This window comes from Cervus elaphus, chromosome 15 (assembly GCF_910594005.1).
Source record: "Cervus elaphus chromosome 15, mCerEla1.1, whole genome shotgun sequence".
Classification (NCBI taxonomy): domain Eukaryota; kingdom Metazoa; phylum Chordata; class Mammalia; order Artiodactyla; family Cervidae; genus Cervus; species Cervus elaphus.
The window spans coordinates 54,207,711-54,232,333 of record NC_057829.1 but is presented as its reverse complement, the minus strand read 5'-3'; the positions used below and the strand labels follow the sequence as shown (position 1 = coordinate 54,232,333).

Sequence of the window (24,623 nt, the reverse complement as noted above, 5' to 3'; positions counted from 1 at the left end):
CCCTAGGAAATATAAATCTGATAAGCATTGTATGTGTCACCTGAAGCTGAAGCAATCAGAATCTGATTATAACTATCAGATAAGAACTAGCAAGTATTACATTTCCTTTTTTTCACTGCAGAATTAAAATCTGCTGCTTCACTTGAATATTCTTAGACATACAGTTCCATGAAAGAAAGCAGACACAAAAGACTACATATTATGTGATTTCATTTATATGAAATGTCCAGAAGAGTTAAACCCTTAGAGACAGAAAGCAAATTGGTGGTTTCCAGGAGCTGGAGTGGGGGAGGGGGAGAAATGACCCCTTCATGGATAGAGGGTTTTCTTTAGGAGTGATGGAAATGTTTTGGAACTAGAGAGAGATGGCGATTGCACAACTTTGTGAATATACTAAATGCCACTGAACTGTACACTTTCAAGTGGATAATCTTATGTGAATTTCATCTCAGTTGAAAACAAAAAAAGAGGGGTGCAGAAAGGGACTTTCCAAATTCGATGTTCTTAAGAAAGTCCTTTCTCAGTGAAAAGATGACTAAGGTGTGAGGCATAGGTCATCCCTAGAAAAAGTAGTGGAGTCAGGAAAATGCCCAAGGACAGAGTGTGCTTTGCAAAAGAAGGACTTGGCAGGATGGGGTGCAAAAAGTGCTGCATTAATGAGTCACATTTTAGGTCAAGCAAAGACAGTATCACATTCCTTTATTTGCTATACTACATTTAAATCAGATTTACAGTTCTTCCATGATCTTCACATTTCTGTATTCAATCTTTTTTTCTAAGCAACTGCTAAGAGCAAGAGCTGGATGAATAAAACTATCAAAATAAAAAAAGGAAGTGCTGCATTGAGATCACCTCTCATTTACTGATTCAGGTTTCCACCAATTCAACAAATGGTATTTACAAAGATCAACTGCAATCAAGTCCATTTACTATGTAATGTGTCTCCTGCTGCTAGAATCTTAGCTCCACAAGTAGTAGTCTTTGGATATTTTATTAACATTTTAGTGGCAAGTTTAAAATGGTGCCTGGCTCAAAAAGAATAGTTCAACAAGGATTTTCTCAAAGACTAAAATTTCTGTGATTCCATTAAGCACCTTCCTTGCCATATTAGTGTGAAGTCTGAACATAGTCCCAGCAAAGCAAGTTTCTGTAGCTCCTTTGGGAAGCTTTGTTGTCTTCTGATGCCTAAAATAAGAGTAGAAATACTCATGTTCAGGTTCTGGGGTTGTCACATGGAGCTATTCTACCCGAGCCCTGCTCCCCAGGGGCCAGACTGCATAGCACTTGCATGCTTTGAACTGGACCTTCTCTGCTGGGGCAACAACCCAGTGGAGGAGCACCCTCTGAAGAGTTGGGGGCGGCAAATCTTTGCTTTGATATTTGCCAGTACTGGTCGGAAAGTCCTGGAGGTCTGTGATAGCCACAGTGACAGAGAACTTAAGGAGATTCCCGAAACTTCAATGCTAAACTTCCTGCACATCTACCTCTTTCTGCAGGGTGAAGCCACTATCAGAAGGCACTGGGTCACTTATTTGAAAGCAAAGAGAAGCCCATGGGAGTCCAGAGGCAGAGCTCAAGATGATTCTGTTGAGTCTGCCAAGTCCTGTTACCCAAATATACCCATAAATCAGGTAAAACCTTCAAGGACGCTCTATAGACTATCCTAGATCTGACTGCATGTGTGCTGAGTCACTTCAGTCATGTCTGACTCTTTGAGACCCTATGAACTGTAGCCTGCCAGGCCCATTTGTCCATGGAATTCTCCAGGCAAGAATACTGGAGTGGGTTGTCATGCCCTTCTCCAGGGGATCTTCCCCCCCTCCCCCAGATCTGATTACCACACAGTAAATATTTCCAAATATTTGCTGTGAACACCAAAGGATGAACAAAATACAATTCTCTGATTTAATTAATCCACGAGTAAAGGGGATTTCATAAAATTTTTATTTAAAATAGAAAATAATTAGTGCTATTACAAAGGAAGTTAATAACTTCTGTGCCTTAATATCTCTTTCTATTAGTATATATTTGCATAACGCAGTTTCTTAAATTGTGGTCCAAGAGCCTTCAGCATCATGATTATTTATCAAGGATGCTTGGTAATATGCACCTTCCCAGGCACAGCCCTGGACTTACTGAACATCTCTGAGAGAAAGACCTGGGGAATATGCATTTAAAGAATTTCCTCAGGTGATTCTATGCACATTAATGGTTAAGAACCTGTTCCATAGTGCATTATAATTTATTACACTTGCCCATGTATTTTCGTCTTGTTCTTCTCCGTCACAAGAAGAGCAAGGGAACGGAAACTTGGAGATGTTAAATTCAAGATTGTAAGTTAGTTAGTGGCAGAACTAGAATCTGAACTTGGATTTATCTGATTTCAGATTGAGTACTTGACCTACTACTCCATTCTGTGCTGCACCTGTACTAGGAAAAAAATTTTAAAAAATGAATTAAAACACAAAATGACTGCTTTGTTTCTGTAGGCGTGTCTTTGATACAAGCAGGGCAGTTAGTACCAGGAGAGACACTGCCATCTTCTGGCCACCTGAAAGCAAAGTGTAACCTTGTTATTTTACTGATCATTTTCTCTTGCTGACCCTGATGCTCCTTTCATTGATGGAAATGTTCTGAGCCATCCTCACTCACCATAGATGCATTTGAAGGACCAGTGGACCAGACCTTTGGTCTTTAATTTTGCAGTTGAGATTTCTTCCCTCGTAGCTGAAGTTAGCTTATTCGTCTAGGAGGACAGACACCACAAGATTATGAGTGCCATACACACAGTAGATCCAAGGTACATTGATGAAAATGTTTTCTGGGGCCAACATATCCTGAATCTCTAGATTCTTACGCTTTGTTTTTAATTAAAAATATTTTTTGCTATGGTTACACAACTTTCCTGATGAATCCAATGTGAAAGTGAGAGAAGGTGAAGGGAAAGAATACAGCAAAGGCATGGGATGGAGGGAAAGAAGAACAAGGATGGGGAAGAGGGAAGGGAAAGAGAGAGGTGATTTCAAGTTGTTTCTAGAGAAGAAGGGGAAGAGGAGAAAGCTGAGAAAATGAGGTGAGCAGGAAGGAAAGGGAAGGCTCTGCTTTCTTGGTTCTGTGGCCACTGGTGGCACCCAGTCTCCGCATTTATGGGTTTGTGGCTCCAACAGGAGCTGATGGTTGATGACTGGAGATGTCTCACCAGGTGGTTAATGTTACCACTAGATTAGTCCCCTCCCATTAAAAAATTTTTAAAAAAAGGATTACTGTTGGTGTCAGAAAGCTAACCCCTCTCTTCAAACATTTTTTTTTTAACACTATTTTATTCATTTATTTGACTGTGCCAGGTCTTGAGTTGTGGCATGTGGGATCTTCACTCTTCATTGCAGCATGCAAACTCTTAATTGTGGCATGTGGGATCTAATTCCCTGACCAGGGGTTGAACCTGGGCTCCCCTCATTGGGAGCAGACTCTTAACCACTGGACCACCAGGAAAGTCCCCTTCAAACTTGCTCATGGAAGAGAAGAAGATAGAGCTTCTCTCTGCTCTGCTTAGTCCCTCAGACGTGTCCCACTCTTTAGCTTGGTCCTATCTTTATCAGTGTAAGCGTTACCAGACAGATGCTTGGAATGGTGGCTAGAAATTAAATGTAGGACTTTTAAGCAAAACTTGCAAGTCTCCTGACATTCACTGGGTTTCATAGTAGATTGATCTCTTCTACTTAGAAAGCAAAGTAATTACTCCCACTACAGTAATATAAAGCTGCCAACAATTTAACAGTTGTCTTACAAAATTCCTGAGTATTGAACAATTAATGCTTGTGAGCTGGTCCAAGCAGTCTTCATGGTATCGCTGAGCCATGCCTTTGGACTGCCTGTCCTGTAATGTATTGGGTTGGCCAAAAAGTTCATAGCATTTTATGAAAAACCCAAATGAAATTTTTGGCCAACCTGATACTGTATTTTTCTATTGTCAGTTTGAGTTGGGTACCCAAAACATCCTAGCACTCCTACTGAGAACCCCCCTTTTGCCCTCTTAGCAAGGGTCCTCCTCCCAACTATATCTTTGGCAACTCAGGGAAACCTGATCCTACCCCAGGCTCAAGATTGAGCCCCATGGATTTAGCCAACCAGCACGTCTTGCCTCCCTACGTAACTGTTGTCCTTCCTGGATGTCGTGATACACAGATAGGTCCAAGCAGCTTGTCGCTACCAGTCTGACAAGTAGATCCAAATGAAGATGGTAAATCCAAGAGAATCATAGGAAATCATGACTGGAGGCACTAGAATAGATTAGTGCTTAAACTCACCCTATCTCTGAACTGCTAGTAAAATTTGCCAGTCAATTTACATTTTGCTTATGCATCTCAGTTGGATTTTTTTATTGCTATCTGCCAAGGTATAGAGTCAGGTACCATGGCATATACTTCATACATGTTTTATTTATTCGTCATAAAACTCCAAAATATTGAAACAATTTTCCCATTTTATAGATGGGGAAACTAAGTCTCAAAGACATTAAAATATGCACTTCTACTCTTATGGAGAAAATAAATATTTAATCCCAGATCTGTAGGTCTCTAGATGTATCACAATAACAAAACTCAGGTCCACTTGGGAAATCCTACAGTCCCTGTTCTTCTATTCTTATCAAAGGACTCTGTGAAACTGAAAGCAACTACAGTGTTAGTTGTAGCTTAAAAACGTAAAACAAAGCATTGTTTCTGATCACCTAATGACAATATTGGGGCCTTAGGGTTAATCTAGAATTGTAAGTGCGCTTCTGGAGGGCCACCCCCTCCCAATCTGAACAAATAGCAGTGATCCATAACACACTTTAAAAGGAAAATGAAAAGGCACGGCCAGGCTAAAGAATAAGAAACCCTTCCTTCCTAGAAGAATGGAAAACAACTGCAAGATAATTAATGACCTGGACACAAGCCAAAGCCTTGTGAGATCAATGCCTGGAAGGAAAGCAGGGTTTGCTCATGGGTTTAGTCAACAATAAATATGCCCCACTTGAGGCAGAGGACAAGGGCCAGCCTCTCTTCTTAAAATCGGGGAATGAGGCAGAGCTTTCTGACTGGTGAAAGAAAGCTAAACAGAACTTCTGCCAAACATGGCCTGGGTCTATGGCTCATATGAAGTTCTGGAGTCTGAGAGCTAGGAAGTCCTAGGTACAACAGCCACGTGACATGGAGCTGAGCCAAGCTGCCGCTAGATGCATGACTGGATATTGTTGTTGTTCAGTCGCTAGGCTGTGTCCAACTCTTTGTGACCTCATGGACTGCTTATACCAGGCTCCTCTGTCTGACTGAATATGCAACAGCTCTAATGTCACCAAGGACTGTGAGTTGCATAACACATCTATAAATCCAGTCTCAGAACTGAGGACTCTGGAAGCCCTAGTAAAAGAAGCCACAAACCACTAGACAGATGAGACTGCAGAGAAATGGGAGGGGGGAGGGGGGAATCTGTTATTCAAGATGAACCTACAGAGCTCAAAAATATAAGAAGAAAATCCTGCCTTACTTCAAAATCAGTATGAAATTGCTTCAGTTAAAGTTTAACAAAGCAATTCTAAAAAAGACTTAAAAATAACTATAAGATCTTCTTCTCTATAAGGAGATAGATGATGGAATAAAATCTATTAAACTCTAATACATCATCAATGAAAATCAAGTATAAACGAGGTAAGTACAAGAGAAAATGTGAAAGAAGCACTTAGAAATGTTAAGAAAGAAAAATGTAGAGAATAAAATATATACCTAAGTGGATAGAATACTCCAACCTGATTAGTAAGAAAAAAATTGTTAATTTAAAGAGAATGATGAGGAATTTCCCCAAAATGCAACATTTAGAGAAAAATATATTAAAAATTAAAAAGTATAAGTTAGATACTCAAGAAACTTCACCGGATAATACTAAGAGTTTCAAAAGAAACTCTTATGAAAGAGAAAATAGCTGAGAATTTTCCAGATAGGACAAAAACTACAGCCCTATCTTTCTGATAAAAATTTTGCGATTATTACATAGGTTAAGTAAAACTAAATCTTCATTGAAGCTCATTATAGTGAAACAGCAGAACACCAAGGAAAAGGTAGGGGAAACTTTAAAACTTATCAGAGTTAAAAAATAAATATTATCTTTGAAGGAATGATATTTAGACCAACAGTAGACATTCCCTCAGCAGCAATAAATGTAAGAAGACAACATTAACATTTTCAAAGAGATGAGGGAAAATTGCAAGTATCCTAACATAAAATTCTGTACTCAGATAAAATACCATTCAGGAGCGAGTGTGGAAAAAATTTTTAATTGTATTGATTCTATAACTTATCTAGACAGCTGTGCAGGAACTGATTCGATAACTAAAAATTTCTGATCAAATCAGTTAGGATAGCTCCATGTGCAAGCCAATGAGGAAGACCAAGCTGTTCGTGTAAGCAAGTCTCACTGTGTGATCTACGACCTCCTTCTATAGATAACCTTTTCCCTCCAGCTCACGAGTGATACTCTTCCCCATGATGTCTACCACCAAGAGGACCAGACCATGTTCACCACAGTAAGGGTGATCTTGAACCAAGGGCCACCTCAGACTCTGGAACATGGTTGTAACTATTAGGAACAGTCACACTCAAGTGAAACTATGAGGGAAAGAGCCATGTCACCAAGTCCAAAGACCTTCTCAACTTCCCTCGTCCTCCCAAAGGAACCTGAAATTGTTTGACTGGAGCTCACCAGAGCGTGTACAGGGTGTTCTATGACTCAAGTTCACCTTGCGAAGTACAAAGCATACCTCAGAGATATTGTGGACTCTGTTTTAGATTACTGCAATAAAGCAAATATTGCAAAAAAAGGCAAGTCGCACAAATTATGGGGTCACCCAGTGCATGTAAAAGTTATGTTTATACTACACTTTAGTCTATTTAGTGTGCATTAGCATTATGTCTAAAAAAATTTACAGACACTAATTTTAAAACATTCTATTACTAAAAAATGTGTGTATATATATATACAGGCAGCAGATGGCTCAGACGGTAAAGAATCTGCTTGCAATGCAGGAGTGGTAGTGGTTTAGTTGCTAAGTCATGTCCAACTTTTGCAAACCCATGGACTGTAGCCTGCTAGGCTCCTTTGTCCATGGGATCCTCCAGGCAAGAATGCTGGAGTGGGTTGCCATTTCCTTCTCCAGAGGATCTTCCCAACCCAGGAATTGAACCCAGGTCTCCTGCAATGCAGGCAGATTCTTTACTGACTGAGCTATTAGGGAAGACCTGCAATGCAGGAGACCCAAGTTTAATCCCTGAGTCAGGAAGATCCCCTGGCGAAGGGAATGGCAACACACTATAGTATGCTTGCCTGGAAAATTCCACGGACAGAAAAGCCTGGCAGGCTTTACAGTCCATGGTGTCGCAAAGAGTTGGACATGACTGAGTGATTAACACTTTCACTTTTACTCTTCACAACATCAGAGATCACCGATCACATTTCAGTTCAGTTCAGTCACTCACTTGTGTCCGACTCTTTGCAACCCCTGCAGCATGCCAGGTCTCCCTGTCCATCAAGTCCTGGAGTTTACTCAAACTCATGTCTATTGAGTCAGTGATGCCATTCAACCATCTCATCCCCTGTCGTCCCCTTCGCCTCCCGCCTTCAATCTTTCCCAGCATCAGGATTTTTTTTCCCATTTATTCTTATTAGTTGGAGGCTAATTACTTTACAATATTGTAGTGATTTTTGTCATACATTGACATGAATCAGCCATGGATTTATAGGATCTTTTCAAATGAGTCAGTTCTTCACATCAGGTGGCCAAAGTATTGGAGCTTCAGCTTCAGCATCAGTCCTTCCAATGAATATTCAGAACTGATTTCCTTTAGGATGGATTGGTTGGATCTCCTTGCAGTCCAAGGAACTCTCAAGAGTCTTCTCCAACACCACAGTTCAAAAGCATCAATTCTTTGGTGCTCAGCTTTCTTTATAGTCCAACTCTCACATCCATACATGACTACTGGAAAAACCATAGTCTTGACTAGACAGACCTTTGTTGGCAAAGTAATGTTTCTGCTTTTTAATAAGCTGTCTAGGTTGGTCATAACTTTTCTTCCAAGGTGCAAGTGTCTTTTAATTTCATGGCTGTGGTCACCATCTGTAGTGATTTTGGAGCTCAAAAGAATAAAGTCTGTCACTGTTTTCCCATCTATTTGCCATGAAGTGATGGGACCAGATGTTGTGATCTTAGTTTTCTGAATGTTGAGTTTTAAGCCAACTTTTTCACTTTCCTCTTTCACTTTCATCAAAAGGCTCTTTGGTTCTTCTTCACTTTCTGCCATAAGGTGTCATCTGCATAACTGAGGTTATTGCTATTCTCCTGGCAATCTTGATTCCAGCTTGTGCTTCATCCAGCCCAGCCTTTCTCATGATGTACTCTGCATATGAGTTAAATAAACAGGATGACAATATACAGCCGTGATGTACTCCTTTCCCGATTTGGAACCAGTCTGCTGTTCCATGTCCAGTTCTAACTGTTGCTTCCTGACCTGCATACAGATTTCTCAAGAGGCAGATCAGGTGGTCTGGTATTCCCATCTCTTTCAAAATTTTCCTATATATTCCATTGTGTTAATTGTGATCCACACAGTCAAAGGCTTTGGTGTAGTCAATAAAGCAGAAGTAGATGTTTTTCTTGGAACTCTCTTGCTTTTTCGATGATTCAATAAATGTTGGCAATCTAATCTCTGGTTCCTCTGCCTTTTCTAAGTCCAGCTTGAACATCTGGAAGTTCACAGTTCACGTACTGTTGAAACCTGGTTTGGAGAATTTTGAGCATTACTTTGCTAGCATGTGAGATGAGTGCAATTGTGTGGTAGTCTGAGCATTCTTTGGCATTGCCTTTCTTTGGGATTGGAATGAAAACTGTCCTTTGTCCTGTGGCCACTGATGTGTTTTCCAAATTTGCGGGCATATTGAGTGCAGAACTTTTCCATTATCATCTTTTAGGATTTGAAATACCTCCACTGGAATCCCATCACCTCCACTAGCTTTGTTCATAGTGATGCTTCCACTTGACTTTGCATTCCAGGATTTCTGGCTCTAGGTGAGTGATCACACCATCATGATTATCTGGGTCGTGAAGATCTTTTTTGTACAGTTCTTCTGTGTATTCCTGCCACCTCTTCTTAATATCTTCTGCTTCTGTTAGGCCCATACCATTTCTGTCATTTCTGTGCTCATCTTTGCATGAAAAGTTCCCTTGGTATCTCTCATTTTCTTGAAGAAATCTCTAGTCTTTCCCATTTTATTGCTTTCCTCTATTTCTTTGCATTTATCACCAAGGAAGGCTTTCTTATCTCTCCTTGCTATTCTTTGGAACTCTGCATTCAAATGGGTATATCTTTTCTTTTCTCCTTTGCCTTTCTCTTTTCTTTTCATAGCTGCTTGTAAAGCCTCCTCTGACAACCATTTGCCTGTTTGCATTTCTTTTTCCTGGGGATGGTCTTGATCACCACCTCCTGTACAATGTCATGAACCTCCGTCCATAGCTCTTCAGGCACTCTGTCTATCAGATCTAATCTCTTGAATCTATTTCTCACTTCCACTGTATAGTCATAAGGAATTTGATTTAGGTCATACCTGAATAGTCTAGTGGTTTGCCCTACTTTCTTCAATTTAAGTCTGAATTTGGCAATAAGGAGTTCATGATCTGAGACACAATCAGCTCCTGGTCTTGATTTTGCTGACTTTATAGAGCTTTCCATCTTTGGCTGCAAAGAGCATAATCAATCTGATTTCAGTATTGACCATCTGGTGATGTCCATGTGTAGAGTCTTCTCTTGTATTGTTGGAAGAGGGTGCTTGCTATGACCAGTGCGTTCTCTTGGCAAAACTCTATTAGCCTTTGCCCTGCTTCATTCTGTACTCCAAGGCTGAATTTTCCGGTTACTCCAGGTATCTCTTGACTTCTTACTTTTGCATTCCAGTCCCCTATAATGAAAAGGACATCTTTTTTTGGGTGTTAGTTCTAGAAGGTCTTGTAGATCTTCATAGAACCGTTCAACTTCAACTTCTTCAGCATTACTGTCAGGGCATAGCCTTGGATTACTGTGATATCGAATGGTTTGCCTTGGAAACGAACAGAGATCATTCTGTTGTTTTTGTGATTGCATCCAAGTACTGCATTTTGGATTTTTTTGTTGACTATGATGGCTACTCCATTTCTTCCAAGGGATTCTTGCCCACAGTAGTAGATATAATGGTCCTCTGAGTTAAATTCACCCATTCCAGTCCGTTTTAGTTTGCTGATTGCTAAAATGTCGACGTTCACTCTTGCCATTTCCCGTTTGACCACTTCCAATTTGCCTTGATTCATGGACCTAACATTCCAGGTTCCTATGCAATATTGTTCTTTACAGCATCGGACTTTACTTCCATCACCAGTCACATCCACAGCTCTGTGTTGTTTTTGCTTTGGCTCCATCTCTTCATTCTTTCTGTAGTTAGTTCTCCACTGATTTCCAGTAGCATATTGGGCACCTCCCAACCTGGGGAGTTCATCTTTCAGTGTCCTATCTTTTTGCCTTTTCATACTGTTCATGGGGTTCTCAAGGCAAGAATGATGAAATGGTTTGCCATTCCCTTCTCCAGTGGACCACGTTTTGTCAGAACTCTCCACGATGACCCATCCATCTTGGGTGCCCTACATGGCATTGCTCATAGTTTCACTGAGTTAGACAAGGCTGTGATCCATGTGATTAGATTGGTTAGTTTTCCTGGATTGTGATTTTCAGTCTGTCTGCCTTCTGATGGAAAAGGGTAAGTGGCTTATGGAAGCTTCCTGATGGGGGAGTCTGACTGAGGGGGAAACCAGATCTTGCTCTGATGGGTCATGCTCAGTAAATCTTTAATCCAATTTTTTGTTGAAGGGCAGGGCTGTGTTCCCTCCCTGTTATTTGACCTGAGGCCAAACTATGGTGGAGATAATGAAGATAATGGGACCTCCTTCAAAAGGTCCCATGCACACACTGCTGCACTCAGTGCCCCCGACTCTGCAGTAGGCCACTGCTGACCCACGCCTCTGCCAGAGACATATGGACACTCATGGGCAAGTCTGGGTCAGTCTCTTGTGGGGTCACTGCTCCTTTCTCCTGGGTCCTCATGCACACATGTTTCTCTTTGTGCCCTCCCAGAGTCTGTTTCCCCAGTCCTGTGTAAGTTCTGGCGGCTCTATGGTGGGGTTAATGGTGACCTCCTCCAAGAGGGCTTATGCCATGCCCAGGTCTACTGCACCCAGAGCCCCTGCCCCTGCAGCAGCCCACTGCTGACCCATACCTCCTCAGGAGACACTCAAACACAGTTCTGTCTCAGTCTCTGTGGAGTCTCTGGGTCCTGGTGCGCACAAGGTTGGTTTGAGCCCTGAGCATCTCTGGTGGGTATGGGATTTGATTCTAATCACAGATCACCATAATAAATATAATCATCATGAGAAAGTCCAAGATACTGATACTGCAAGAATTACCAAAAGGAGCACGAAGTGAGCAAATGCTGTTAGAAAAATATGACGCCAATAGTCTTGCTCGATGTAGGGTTGCCACAAAACCTGTTGGTAAAAATCACAACATCTGCAAAATTCAATAAAGTGAAGCACAATAAACTGAGATGTGTCTGTAGGACCTCTGCTTCTGGCCATGAAGACGAACTAGTATCATCTTGCCCCACTGTTGTCTAGAACTAGAAAACCAGATAATAGAGATTACAGATTGTCCCTTAGAGGAGAGAAACTAATGAGGTGACCCCTATGATCACTCAGACCTTCTGCCCACAAGCTCTTTTCAGACCCTGGTACAGGAGGAACTCTAAGCAGAGAATAGTCTTCTTATCAAGTTGAGGGGCAGAGGGTAGCATTTAGGAGGCTGAGGCTGCCAGACTTCTCAGAACAGAGTACTGAAAAGAAGGCAGTTACACAGAAAAAAAGTTCCAGAAATCTGTGCAGAGATTCTTTGAAATCTTTGGGCTGTTACTGTGTGCATGTGCAGAGATCAGACTCTGAGAGCCAGCAAAGGACAGCTATGGGTGCTGCAAGCAGAACAGTTCCCAGCGGTGACATGAGGGTGGGAGATGACACTCCAACCAACCAGAGTGAAGAGAACCCCTTGAAAAGATGGTGAAAGTACTGGACTTTAGTAGCAGGGCTAAACCAGCTTTAGAGTTAAATTTGCACACCTGCCCTAATAAAGAGACCTGAACTATTAGTACCATAGCCACTAGCCACCAGCTGTTGAATCTTTGAAATGCAGCCAGTCCAAACTGAGATGTGCTTAAAACGGTAACTAAAATACAAACCAGATTTTGAAGGCTTTACTAGGAAAACAAAAAAGAATGCAAATGATCTCATTAATGGTTTTTATATTGCTTACATGTTGAAATGATAACATTTGGGAAATAATGGGCTAAACAAAATGTACTGTTAAAATTAAATTTTAAAAAAGAGAGATAGTCCAGTGGTCATTATGGAGCCAGAAATAAAAAGTACGCAGGAAGGAATATTTCAAAATCCCCATTTAGCTTTCTTACCAATAAAACCAATCCTTTGAACTAATTACTTTTTTTTTCTTATGTATGTCCAGTTATTCATATTGTTAAGAAATTTTATTATTGAAATATAATTGTTTTACAATGTTGTGTTGGTTTCTGCTATATAACAAAGTAAATCAGTTATACATACACATGTATCCCCTCCCTCATGAGCCTCCATCCCACCCCTCTAGGTCATCTCAGAGCACTCAGCTGAGCTACCTGTGCTATGTGGCAGGTTCCCACTAGCTGTCTATTTACACATGGTACTGGAATATGGGATTCCCAGGTAGTGCTAGTGGTAAGGAACCCGCCTGTCAATGCAAGAGACATAAGAGATGCAGCTTTGCTCCCTGGGTTGGGAAGATACCCTGGAGGAGGAAATGGCAACTCACTCTAGTATTCTTGCCTGGAGAATTCATGGACAGAGGAGCCTGGAAGACGACGGTCCACAGGGTTGCAGAGTTGGACGTGACTGAAGTGACGCAGCATGCATGCACTGCATATGTATCAATGCTCCTCTCCAGATTTGTCCCACCCTCCTTTCCCTGCCTATGTCTACATGTCTGTTCTCTACGTCTGCATCTCTATTTCTGCTCTGCAAATACATTCATCTGTACCATTTTGCTAGATTTCATTTACATGTGTCAGTATACAACACTTCTAGTGCCTAATATATAATCCTGTCATGGTAAGTCCTCACATAATAAGTAATCATGTGTTGTTTAGGAGATATATGCTTTAGAGTACCAGCCTATAGAGGAAATGATTTAACCACTAAAAGCCTTTAAAAAGAAGATACCTCCTGAGAGATCAGAGAATGGATGAAAGATTAATGAACAGGTTACAGTTAGTAATAAATAGAAAAAGGGAAAATAAAAAGCAAAGTCCCACCAAAAAAGAGATAACCTGAAATACCAAAAACATGATTTTAATAAAATATTTTTGTTTATATTTTCTATTTCCAAACATAAGGGAAAAACATCTTCCATCAATGGACGCTCTTTAGGTAGTTCTGAGCATCTGCTTCAGCTTATAACTGTGTTCCATTTACAACTATATAAATATAAATAGTATTTATTAACATTCACAGTTAATACAAACTTTCAAAAGTGTTTAAATGTAAAAGCAAGGAAGTGATAGTGGGGAGAGGGTCTTGTCTAAGAAGCTACAGAAAACAGGCAATTCTTAACACTTAGAATGATTTCTGGAGAAGGCAGTGGCACCCCACTCCAGTACTCTTGGCTGGAAAATCCCATGGACGGAGGAGCCTGGTGGGCTGCAGTCCATGGGGTCGCTGAGTTGGACACGACTGAGTGACTTCACTTTCACTTTTCACTTTCATGCCTTGGAGAAAGAAATGGCAGCCCACTCGTGTTCTTGCCTGGAGAATGCCAGGGATGGGGGAGCCTGGTGGGCTGCCGTCTATGGGGTCGCACAGAGTCGGACATGACTAAAGCGACTTAGCAGCAGCAGCAGTATGATTTCACTTCTGCTGTGTATAAGCTGCCTTTACACCAACAGAGAATACATGGCAAGTTACTGAGCACTTTGTGAGGGATGGGACAAAATAAGAATCTATCTTATCAGCTTTGGTGATAGACATGGGTTCATGATATGCCACAAAGCTACCTTCCATAAGAGCAGCTGGTCTCTCCAAATCAAGCTAGATGTTTCTAAGGGCAGCCCCAGTTTTTCATCAATCATTCAGTGTTTCTTAGGAAGTCCTTTCAAGTCTGGGGGTTCAGTCTACCTAGATGCACATCAAGGTGAAAACAGGGAGATGACAGTGATCTAGTAATTCTTTCCTGACCAAAATGTTTGACACCTGAGAAAGAAGTAGGTTATTTGATCTACAGTGACAAATACAAAATATTCAAGCATTATAATTGAGTCTGCATTTTCTATGTGAATCCAAAATGGAAATAGTTCACTATGAAAGGCCAATAATCTGTGCAAAGATCTTTGAGGTAGAACCTTATTAAATTTTATATTCAGAGGATATGTGCAAGTTTTCCCTGAATATACTCCTCTCAAAGGTGTAAACAAAATTTGTAAATATGGAAAAATCTCTAGAATTATCAGTAGAGCTGGGGAGGTAATTTAGAGGCAGTTGATTGTCACATGGCAACAATGATCACATCTACTAATTCGTGGAATGGGGTCAACCTGTGGATAGGCATTTGTGTTCACATACATTAATTACATTCACACTGACAGAATCATATGTTACACACTTGAACATGATCTCAATCTTTGAATGCATGCTTTTTTACACACTTAATAGGCAAGAAGATGAACATGGGTATTTACTCTCACCAGCGTTCATCTACCCAACTAGACTTTAAAAATCCTTGAAGGCAGAATCATGAAATGCTCAAAGCTATTAGCTCTACAAATAGCTTTGAGCAAATATATTAGCTCTACAAATCTAATAAATGAAAAAAGAAAACACACCCAGTAAAAAGCTAAGCCAAGCAATATCTATAGCTACTCAGAACTTATTTGAACATATTTAGAACATTTAGTATATTCTCAGAACTGAGTTAGTTGTTTTTCACTTTAAACCAAGTTTTCATTTTCATTTTGCAAGTTTGCATTTTCACGTTCATTAGTAATGTCCTTTGTGACTATGTCACAAATTTTCTCTGCAAGAGTTTTTGGGAGATTTTTAGTCAAAGTGCAATATGCATTTTTCTTTCCATGACTTTGATACCAACTGCGGAGCAGTTGGACCTTCTGTTCAGCTGTTTCATGGAGATTGTCATGCATGATATCATCTATTTTGGCTTCCTCTATACCATTCTTCCGAACAAATTCTTTAACTTGAGTTATTTTCATTAGTTCAGCAATAATAGGGATATATTTACCCAAGTCAACATCTGAAAAATAAAGAAGAGTCTCTGAAAATTTGTTTTTCTAAACAAAATTCCCACTTCTGAAAAACCATAGTTGTTTCTCTTCTTACAGTACTTATGAATATGGGTAAGTCCTAGAGATCTAAAGAGCCAACTGTGGAAAAATAAAAATAGAAACAACCTTGAGTTCTTATCCCAGCTCCTCTTACGTCCCCAGTAATTTGCTCTATACCCTGGAAACGATACGTAACATCTCTGTGTCTTCTTTTCTCATCTATATAATAAGAGAGCTAGAAAAACTCATTTCTAATGCCCTCATGGATCTGATGATCAATGATCCACAAATCTAAAAGGCAGGCAAAGGGTTTATGACCATCTTATCACTGACTCACTGGAACTAGGATACACCAAGAGTAAGTATACAACTGAGTCTACAATTCAGATTACCTAGGAGTTTAGGCAGAGTTCTATACTATACCCAACTGCTTGTGAAGGAAAACAAAGCTTTAAGAATAGAGCATCTTATGTTACCTGACTTATTTTTAATAATGAGTATTAGTTATACATTTAAACACACTGCCTAATAAACCCTTGTTAGTGAGCAGGAAGAAACGCAGCCTCAAGGAATAGCAAGACCCCACAATGTGTCACTGAAATTCCCAACATTATTTTAACTGTAAAATTAGCCTGTTACTCCCAAGGAAGCCATCTCTATGAAACAAAATGATAAAAATCTTACCTGTTAAATTCAGTTGCCTCCCTTCCTGGGGAGAAAAAAAAAAAAAAAACAGAGGGAAGGAGAGAGGGAAATAAAAATATATTTAGAATACTCCAAATGCAATCTTCTAATTCTTCCTTAATACTCAAGGAAGTACACTTACTTGATGTATAAAATTAGACTAAATGACTAAGGAGGGTTTTTTCACCATTCAAATTTTTATTCTGAAACGTTCCAGCTGAACCAGAAACGAAGGGAATAGTGGTTCATTTTTTACAGAAGCAAGAAACCTAAGGGATTTGTGAAATGTGCTGAGATCATTCTTTGTATAGACACATGAAAATAAACATAGTACACATCATTCTAACACTTTCTTTACTGTAACAATTTGAATTTTTGACACAAGAATGTAGTTTAAGTTGAAATGATTTTGTACTATATTGATTTAAAGAACCCTAAATCCCACTGGCCCCAAGTGAGAAAAATCAATATTCATCAGGTGAGCTGGTTACTCTCCCCAGTGTGCCTTTGGCTGTTTTTTTTTCTCCTTTGAGCACGGCCTGCAGGATCTCAGTTCCCTGATAGGGACTGAACCCAGGCTACGGCACTGAAAGCCACTAGGCCACCAGGGAACTCCTTTTTTTAGAGATGTGACATGCTTTGATTCCATGTTGGAAAAAGATATGGTGACACATAAGGTAACAAGTGACTGGAGAGAGCTGAGTTGGGCCTTTAGTGTGGGCTTTCAGAGTAATCTCTTTGCTTGGGCATGTTGAATCCATGCTCTGGTAAAGGATATCTCTCTGCATTTCTGTTCATGAATAATACCAACATGGAACATGGAAGCTTGGCCATATCCTTTTGTCAGCTCCCTTTGTGTAAGTGAGAACTTATTAATAAGAACTTATTTGTATGTTATTTGTATAGAAGTTTCTTATAAACTGGGCACCATATTTTAATTCATTTTTGATGTCCCTCTAATCCATGCACACACAAGCACCATAAAGGTTTGCTTTTTAAAAAGTAACAAGTAGGGCGACACATGTACACCCATGGCTGGTTCACGTCAATGTATGGCAAAAACCACCACAATATTGTAATTAGCCTCCAATTAAAATAAATTAATTAATTTTTAAAAAGTAACAAGTAAAAAGCTGAATGACTTATTTTTCTAGTCAACACTTACATCATTTGAGGCTTCAGAGTTGTGATAATCATTCTTTTTATTCCTGTGTTGACTTTTCACCACTGAAAGATCCAAGAAATATCTATCAGACTCAGGTCTCAGCTTTGTAGGAAGCAAGAGAGAATAAAGTCTCATACTAAGAGAAGCGTCAGAAGAAAGGAGAAATTCATTCACTAAAATTTACAGCAACCAAGCACCAGAAAAGGCAGATTTTGTCCTGATTTTGAAAATTCCATCCCACTGATTCAAGTGGTACAGAGATATGCCACATCTTTCTTTAAAATTTTTTAAAATATTTTTTTAATGTGGACCATTTTTAAAGTCTTTTATTGGGTTTGTTAAGGCTTCCCTGGTGGCTCAGATGGTAAAGAACATGCCTGCAATGTGGGAGACTGGGTTCAATCCCTGGGTCAGGAAGATCCCCTGGAGAAGAGAATGGCAACCCACTCCAGTATTCTTGCCTGGAGAATTCCATGGACAGAAGAGCCCAGCAAGCTACGGTCCATTAGGGTCACAAAGAGCTGGGTCACGACTGAGCAACTAACAAACACACTGAATTTGTTACAATATTGCTTCCATTTTACGTTTTGGTTTTCTGGCCATAAGGCATGTAGGCTCTTAGCTCCCCAACCAGGGATCGAACCTACACCCCATGCCCCATGCACTGGAAGATGAAATCTTAACCACTGGACCATCTGGAATGTCCTGATATGCCACATCTTAATGGAGCCATCCAGTTACCACACACTGGCCTAGCCTGAAGCTGGCTTTTGCCTTATTGTGTGGCCATCACCACTCCGTCTCGCTGGCTTGAAGCTGGGTAACATGGCTACAGCAGGGCAGAGAAGCCATAGGCTACAGAAAGTTGACATCGGTTTGCCATGAAGTGGCATTTAACGTGTTTAAACATTGAGTTTATATTTTCAGCTGAACAACCTCTCAAGGCAAGATAATTTTTTTATCTTCAGTTGACCTGGAGAAACAGTGGTTTGTTCCAACAGAAAAGAAAAATTGGATGTATCAGTGCAAAAGTTGGCTCTGCTATGTGTTGTATGAATGATCTAATGGGAGTTAGAATAATTATTGCTGTTGCTTTAGTCGCTAAGTTGTGTCCGACTCTTGTGACCCCATGGACTGTAGCCCACCAGGCTCCTCTGTCTATGGGGGTTTCCCAGGCAAGAATACCAGAGCGGGTTGCCATTTCCTTCTCCAGGCAATCTTCCTGACCCAGGGATCGAACCTGTGTTTTCTGCATTGGCAAACAAATTCTTTACCACTGAGCCACCTGAGAAGCCCAGAGTACAATTACAAGTATTCCAAATTTTGGTTTACCTGATGATTTTACTAAGTAACTCTTGCATAAAAGGTATGCCACAGTCTTTAAGGTTAAAGTGGTTAAATAATTAAAAAACATGGGGTCTGGACAAGGGAGAAGAGGCACAGAGAGGGATGAATTTCTCAAGTGTCTGCTGCAATCCCTTTGCTCTTGGAGTTCTCTTTATACAGGGGATTATCTCAATGTAGAGTGAAGGACTACTTCCAATTCTTGGCCAACTTGGCTGCTGTCTAAATGAAAATACCCTTGTTCGTGGGGAGGATGGGAATACTCAATCAGTGCCCCAGAATGGTTGCTCAAAAACAGTAGCTGAAGGATAATATCATCTATTCTTATCAGCTCTCAGGGGTGCATTTAGAAGTAGGAATTTAACTCTATACCAGAGTTGCTACCTGGTAGGAGCTTTCTTACAAGTAAAAGACAGAAGGGAATTCTTGTGAACAATGACTTCCCAAGTCACTTCAACCTGCCATTTGAATGAAGTAAGAGCTTACCTTTGTATATTATTAGAACTATTGGGATGAGGAGGATCAGCAGGGCCCATAAACTGTTTGAGTGAGATCTGGATCCTGTAGATAGGAACATTGTACATGGTATATGAAAGTACATACTTCTTAAGATTTAAAAAAAAAAGATGAAAACAAAGTACTCATAGAATCAAAATGGATTGCCTTTTCTTCATATTTTACAGTGAGTTTGGGAGAAAGAAGAGTATAATCATAAAAAGAAATAATAACCTTTGCATTTGGTGTTGCTAGTTGGTGAGCATTTCTCAATGATTCCATGTTCACACCTAGAAAAAAATATAGAGGGAATTAAAAAAGTCTGATGGACTGAGTCCTTGATCATTTTCAATAACATACTGTAAATCCAGGGACATTTTATCCATTTTTGCATCTCGGGCAAACATATTCCCTCAAATATTTCTAGATTAGCTTTCTGTTGTTGTTGTACAGTCACTCGGTCGTGTCCAACTCTTTGCGACCTCATAGACTGCAGCACGCTAGGCTTCCCTGTCCTTCACCATCTCCCAGAGTTTGCTCAAACTCATGTCCATTGATTCGGTGATGCCAACCAACCATCTAATCCTCTGTCATCCCTGTCTCCTCCTGCAATCAATCTTTCCCAGCATCAGGGTCTTTTGCAATGAGTTGGCTCTTCACATCAGGCAGTCGAAGTATCAGAGATTCAGCTTCAGCATCAGTCCTTCCAATGAATATTCAGGGTTGATTTCCTTTAGGACTGACTGGTTTGATCTCCCTGCTGTCCAAGGGACTCTCAAGAGTCTTCTCCAACACCACAGTTCGAAAGCATCAATTCTTCGGCACCCAGCCTTCTTTATGGTCCAACTCTCACATCCATACATAACTAATGGAAAAACCATAGCTTTGACTATATGGTCCTTTGCCAGCAAAGTAATGTCTCTGTTTTTTAAAACACTGTCTAGGTTTGTCATAGCTTTTCTTCCAAGGAGCAAGTGTCTTTTAATTTCATGGCTACAGTCACCATCCACAGTGATTTTTGGAGTCCAAGAAAATAAAGTCTGTCACTGTTTCCATTTTTTCCCCATCTATTTGCCATGAAGTGACAGGACCAGATTGGAGAAGGAAATGGCAACCCACTCCAGTGTTCTTGCCTGGAGAAACCCATGGACAGAGAAGTCTGGTGGGCTACAGTCCATGAGGTCGCAAAGACACAGACATGACTGAGCGACTAAGCATGCATGCCTAATGAGATTGGATGACACGATCTTAGTTTCTTTTAGCATCTACTTGGTGCAAATTCGTAACATAATTTGGGTGTTTGGATGAAAAATATCCTAAAGAATGACTATGGGTTAAAAATACCTTGAGGAAAAAACAAAGGCATTAAAATATCAACATGTGAGAAAAAAGAATAGACATAAAAATAAAGTTTAATTAGCTAATAAACTTAAAATCATAAATTGCCAAAAGCAGTTTCAAAACAGTCATGGAGCAATAAAATGCTCAGACAATAGCCCACTGTCCAGGCTGCTGCTTATGGAGTCTACCTAGCTAGCCCCTAAAGGCCTCCTTTTTTATATCAACTAGTGATTAGGGCACTCAAGAAGTCCCTGTAGGATTTTCTTCAGACAGCCAAATACTGACAAATTATCTGAATTATAACCTGGCTCTGCCCATTCCCTAACTAGGTGAGCTTTGACAAATTTTTACAGCACATATTACCCAATCTGATTGTCACAGAAAAGATGTTGATAAGACAAGTGAGTATTATTTGCATCCACATTCAAAAAACTATGATCATGGAATCCAGTCCCATCACTTCATGGCAAATAGATGGGGAAAAAAATGGAAAGTGACAGACTTTATTTTCTTGGGCCACAAAATCATTGTGGATGGTGACTGCAGCCATGAAATTAAAAGACACTTGCTCCTTGGAAGAAAAGCTATGACAAAACTAGACAATGTATTAAAAAGCAGAGACAATACTTTGCTGACAAAGGACCACATAGTCAAAGCTATGGTTTTTCCACTAGTTATGTATGGATGTGAGAGTTGGACCATAAAGAAGGATGAGTACCAAAGAATTGATGCTTTTGAGCTCTGGTGCTAGATAAGACTCTTGGGAGTCCCTTGGACAGCAAAGAGATCAAACCAGTCAATCCTAAAGGAAATCAACCCTGAATATTCATTGGAAGGACTGATACTGAAAATGAAGCTCTAATAGTTTGGCCACCTGATGCAAACAGCCAGCTCACTGGAAAAGACCCTGATGCTGGGAAACATTGAGGGCAGGAGGAGAAAAGGGTGACAGAGGATGAGATGGTTGGATGGTATCATCAATTCAATGGACATGAGTTTGAACAAACTCTGGGGGATAGTAAAGGACAGGGAAGCCTGGCATGCTGCAGTCCATGGGGTCACAAACAGTTGGACATGACTTAGCGACTGAACAACAACAAAATGAGTGTGGAAACCAAAGTGCAGAGAGGTTAAGTGATCTGTTCAAAATGACCTGATTAATCGGAAGAAAAGTGAAACCTAGAATCAGGTGTCCTATCCTTGGGTTAAAATCAAGCACTTTAGCATGAAAGACAGGTCCTTCATGATCTGACCTGGTTCCTTCTCAGTCTTTCCTAAACTCCAGCCAGGTCCTTTGTTCTCCAGAGCTTCCATTTGCCTGGTTGCAGTTGCTGTTCCCCTGCCTGAAATGTCCTTTCTCTCTATATATACCAGGTAAATGTCTTTCCTTCCTTTTTTCAAGACTCAAGCCATGTGTCATATCTTTACCCATCCCCCAGAGTTGAAAGGTTTTCCTATATAACTCAAAATCTGAAGCACAAGTCTTATCATATGGTCTGAATATAATAACCATCATCTTCCTTGACACTCTCTGCCTCTAGCCTTAGATCTTCAAGACCAGGCATGTGTCTGCATACATCAATGGCTTGAGCAGCCAGCACAGAATCAAGCACGCAGGAGGTGTTCAATAAATATTTAGACACAGGATGTTTGGGGGAAAAAATGGTTATCTAGTTTCTTGGAGGCAAAGCAAGATTAAAACCCAAATTCTTCACTCTCAGCCAGTGTTGCTTCCCTTTCAGGAGATCATTTTCTCTCAAGATATGCCTACTGTTTTAACCAGAGAAAGACTAAAACTTACGTGGTACAAGGGTTACAGTGTTCGCACGGAGAACTGTTACAAAAAAAGTTTGATTTGCATCTGCACTTAGTATTCTGGGTCCGGGTACAGTTTTGTTCCACTTCTAGCCCTAGAAAACCAATTTGATGAATGAACAATGAAAAGGATGGGCAGGAGCAGCATGGGTTTTTGAGATCCAGCGCTGACATCAGCAGTCAAACTATTAAACCTTTAGTAACGTAACTAGTGTTTAAATGCTAAATAGATAACCCCAGGTTGAAAGAGCTGAAATCATCTAGCAGTGTTTTAAGCAGACAGACATTCCATCAACCTAGACAATCCCACCTGTACTTAAAATGGCTCCCCTGTTCTCATCTAGAGTCTGGCTACTCAAAGTATGGCTTATAGATCAGTAACATCAGCATCACCCAGGAGCTTGTTAGCAATGCAGAATGTCAGGCCCTGCCCCAGACCTACTCAATCAGACCAGTGCCAAAACCCTTACTTGGAGATTCTGATTTAATTACTCTGAGATGGGACCTGAGTGAGAGAGTGAAAGTCACTCAGTGGTGTCCAACTCTTTGTGACCCCATGGACTGTAGCCTGCCAGGCTCCTCTGTCCAAGGAATTCTCCAGGCAACAATACTGTAGTGCGTAGCCATTCTTTTCTCCAGGGAATCTTCCCAGCCCAGGGATCGAACCTGAGTCTCCTGAACTGCAGGCAAATTCTTTACCATATGAGCCACTAGGAAGCCCTTGAAATTGGACCTAAATGTTGGCAATTTTCATAGCTTCCTGTTTGATTCTACTATACAGTCAGGGTTGAGAAACAGTGCTTTAGAGACTGAACAGGGGCAAGAAAAGCTTTATGTCCAGAGAGTTCTTGATGTCTAACAAAACGGGGAGTACTTCTGCTTTATTTTAATCTGAACCCTCAAGATAGACTGGAATATCCATGAAAATTCAGGTCCTTGACAGTAATTATCAGGACAAGCCAGATCCTCAGAAAAAGGGGGAGCAGTCCACCCACCTCTTGGGTTTCCCTGTCCTTGTATCTGCAGGCTTCAGAGCTCTTTCTGGCTAAGAACAAAAGCCATTTTACAAGCATAAATCAAGGCAGGGAAAAAAGTCTCTGCAATTCTGATTAGAGCTGACGGGTCCTGTTCACCATGCTTACATTTAGTCATTCTCTTACATCTGGAAGAACTGCCTAGACTTGACCCATAAATGTCTAGACCAGTCATTCACTCAGTACCTGATCCTGCTTCATCCCCATCAGCCCCACCCTCTCCCTCCTGTATGCTGACATAGCACCAGCTTAGGTCCCAGTTTCTGACTGTATTATACATGGTGCTACTTGCAGTACCATGATTTGTCCCTTTTGAATGTTTTTTTAAGACACTTACCGTGTTCTTCATCACAGGCACTACATCTTATGCATTTGTCAGAATGATGGCTCGTGTCTGTGTACTCGTTCCCCTCTGAGCAGAACACACATTCTGGTATACCTCCGTCGTGTTTGCAATCACTGGTTTTCCGTTTGCCTGCCCGTGGGAAAAAATGGAGCAAGTGTTTAGGTGGTCATGCAACAGCAAGGGAAGTCTGCAGGGATGATAATAAAACACTGCTGAAACAGGAGTGGAAGGTCTAAGCTAATGAAATATAAATATATTAGTGGAGAAGGTTGTTGAAAAATCATATCAAGAGACAGAATTTCTCCCAAGACAAAAGCTAAAAGAGTTACTGAGAGCTATGCCTACTTCATTTTTAAAAAATTTTTATTGATTGACTGATTGATTTTTGGCTGTGCTGGATCTTCGCTGCTGCACACGGGCTTTCTCTAGTTGCAGCGAGGAGGTGCTACTCTCGAGTTGTGGTGTGCAGGCCTCTCACTGCGGTGGCTTCTCTTGCAGTAAAGCACAGGCTCTAGGGCACTCAGGCTTCAGTAGTTGTGGCACATGGGCTTAGCTGCCCAACAGCATGTGGAATCTTCCTGGACCAGGGATCGAACTCACGTCCCTTGCATTGGCAGATTTCTAACCACTGGCCCATCAGGGAAGTTCCTATGCCTACATCTATAGGATGATTAGCAATAGGAACATATGAAAAAGAGGTCAGAATGACCAAAAGCACTGGAAGAGATGCCTTTACCAGCTTTGTGGGGAGGAGGGAACAAGGTTGCTAAGTATATATTCTTATTAAGAGATGACTGCCACTGGCCACTGAGATGACCCAATTCTCCTTGCTCTGACTTCTCATTTGACTTTCCAAAGTCCACAAATCCTGGCAAGAATAGTATTGTTTCAGGAAAAGAACACTTGGAGTTCTAAA

The 24,623-nt window shown here is 40.7% G+C and overlaps 1 protein-coding gene across 3 annotated transcripts in view; it reads right to left on the bottom strand.

Annotated features, from left to right (window-relative positions):
* Window positions 1-666: 666 nt before the first annotated feature.
* Window positions 667-24,623, bottom strand: part of FAS (Fas cell surface death receptor) — a 44,431-nt gene continuing 20,474 nt past the window's right edge. Inside the window, exons 3-9 of one of the 3 annotated variants that reach the window (XM_043927006.1) lie at window positions 23,699-23,836; window positions 22,314-22,422; window positions 19,406-19,461; window positions 19,163-19,252; window positions 17,333-17,394; window positions 16,168-16,192; window positions 667-1,185 (exon numbers count right to left, since the gene is read on the bottom strand). In XM_043927006.1, coding sequence (XP_043782941.1) covers window positions 1,067-1,185; window positions 16,168-16,192; window positions 17,333-17,394; window positions 19,163-19,252; window positions 19,406-19,461; window positions 22,314-22,422; window positions 23,699-23,836 — 599 coding nt within the window. In that variant the 3' untranslated portion in view covers window positions 667-1,066. Of the gene's footprint in view, window positions 1,186-13,485; window positions 15,453-16,167; window positions 16,193-17,332; window positions 17,395-19,162; window positions 19,253-19,405; window positions 19,462-22,313; window positions 22,423-23,698; window positions 23,837-24,623 lie in introns of those variants that run through there. The other 2 variants (XM_043927004.1, XM_043927005.1) reach the window with 2 other exon arrangements.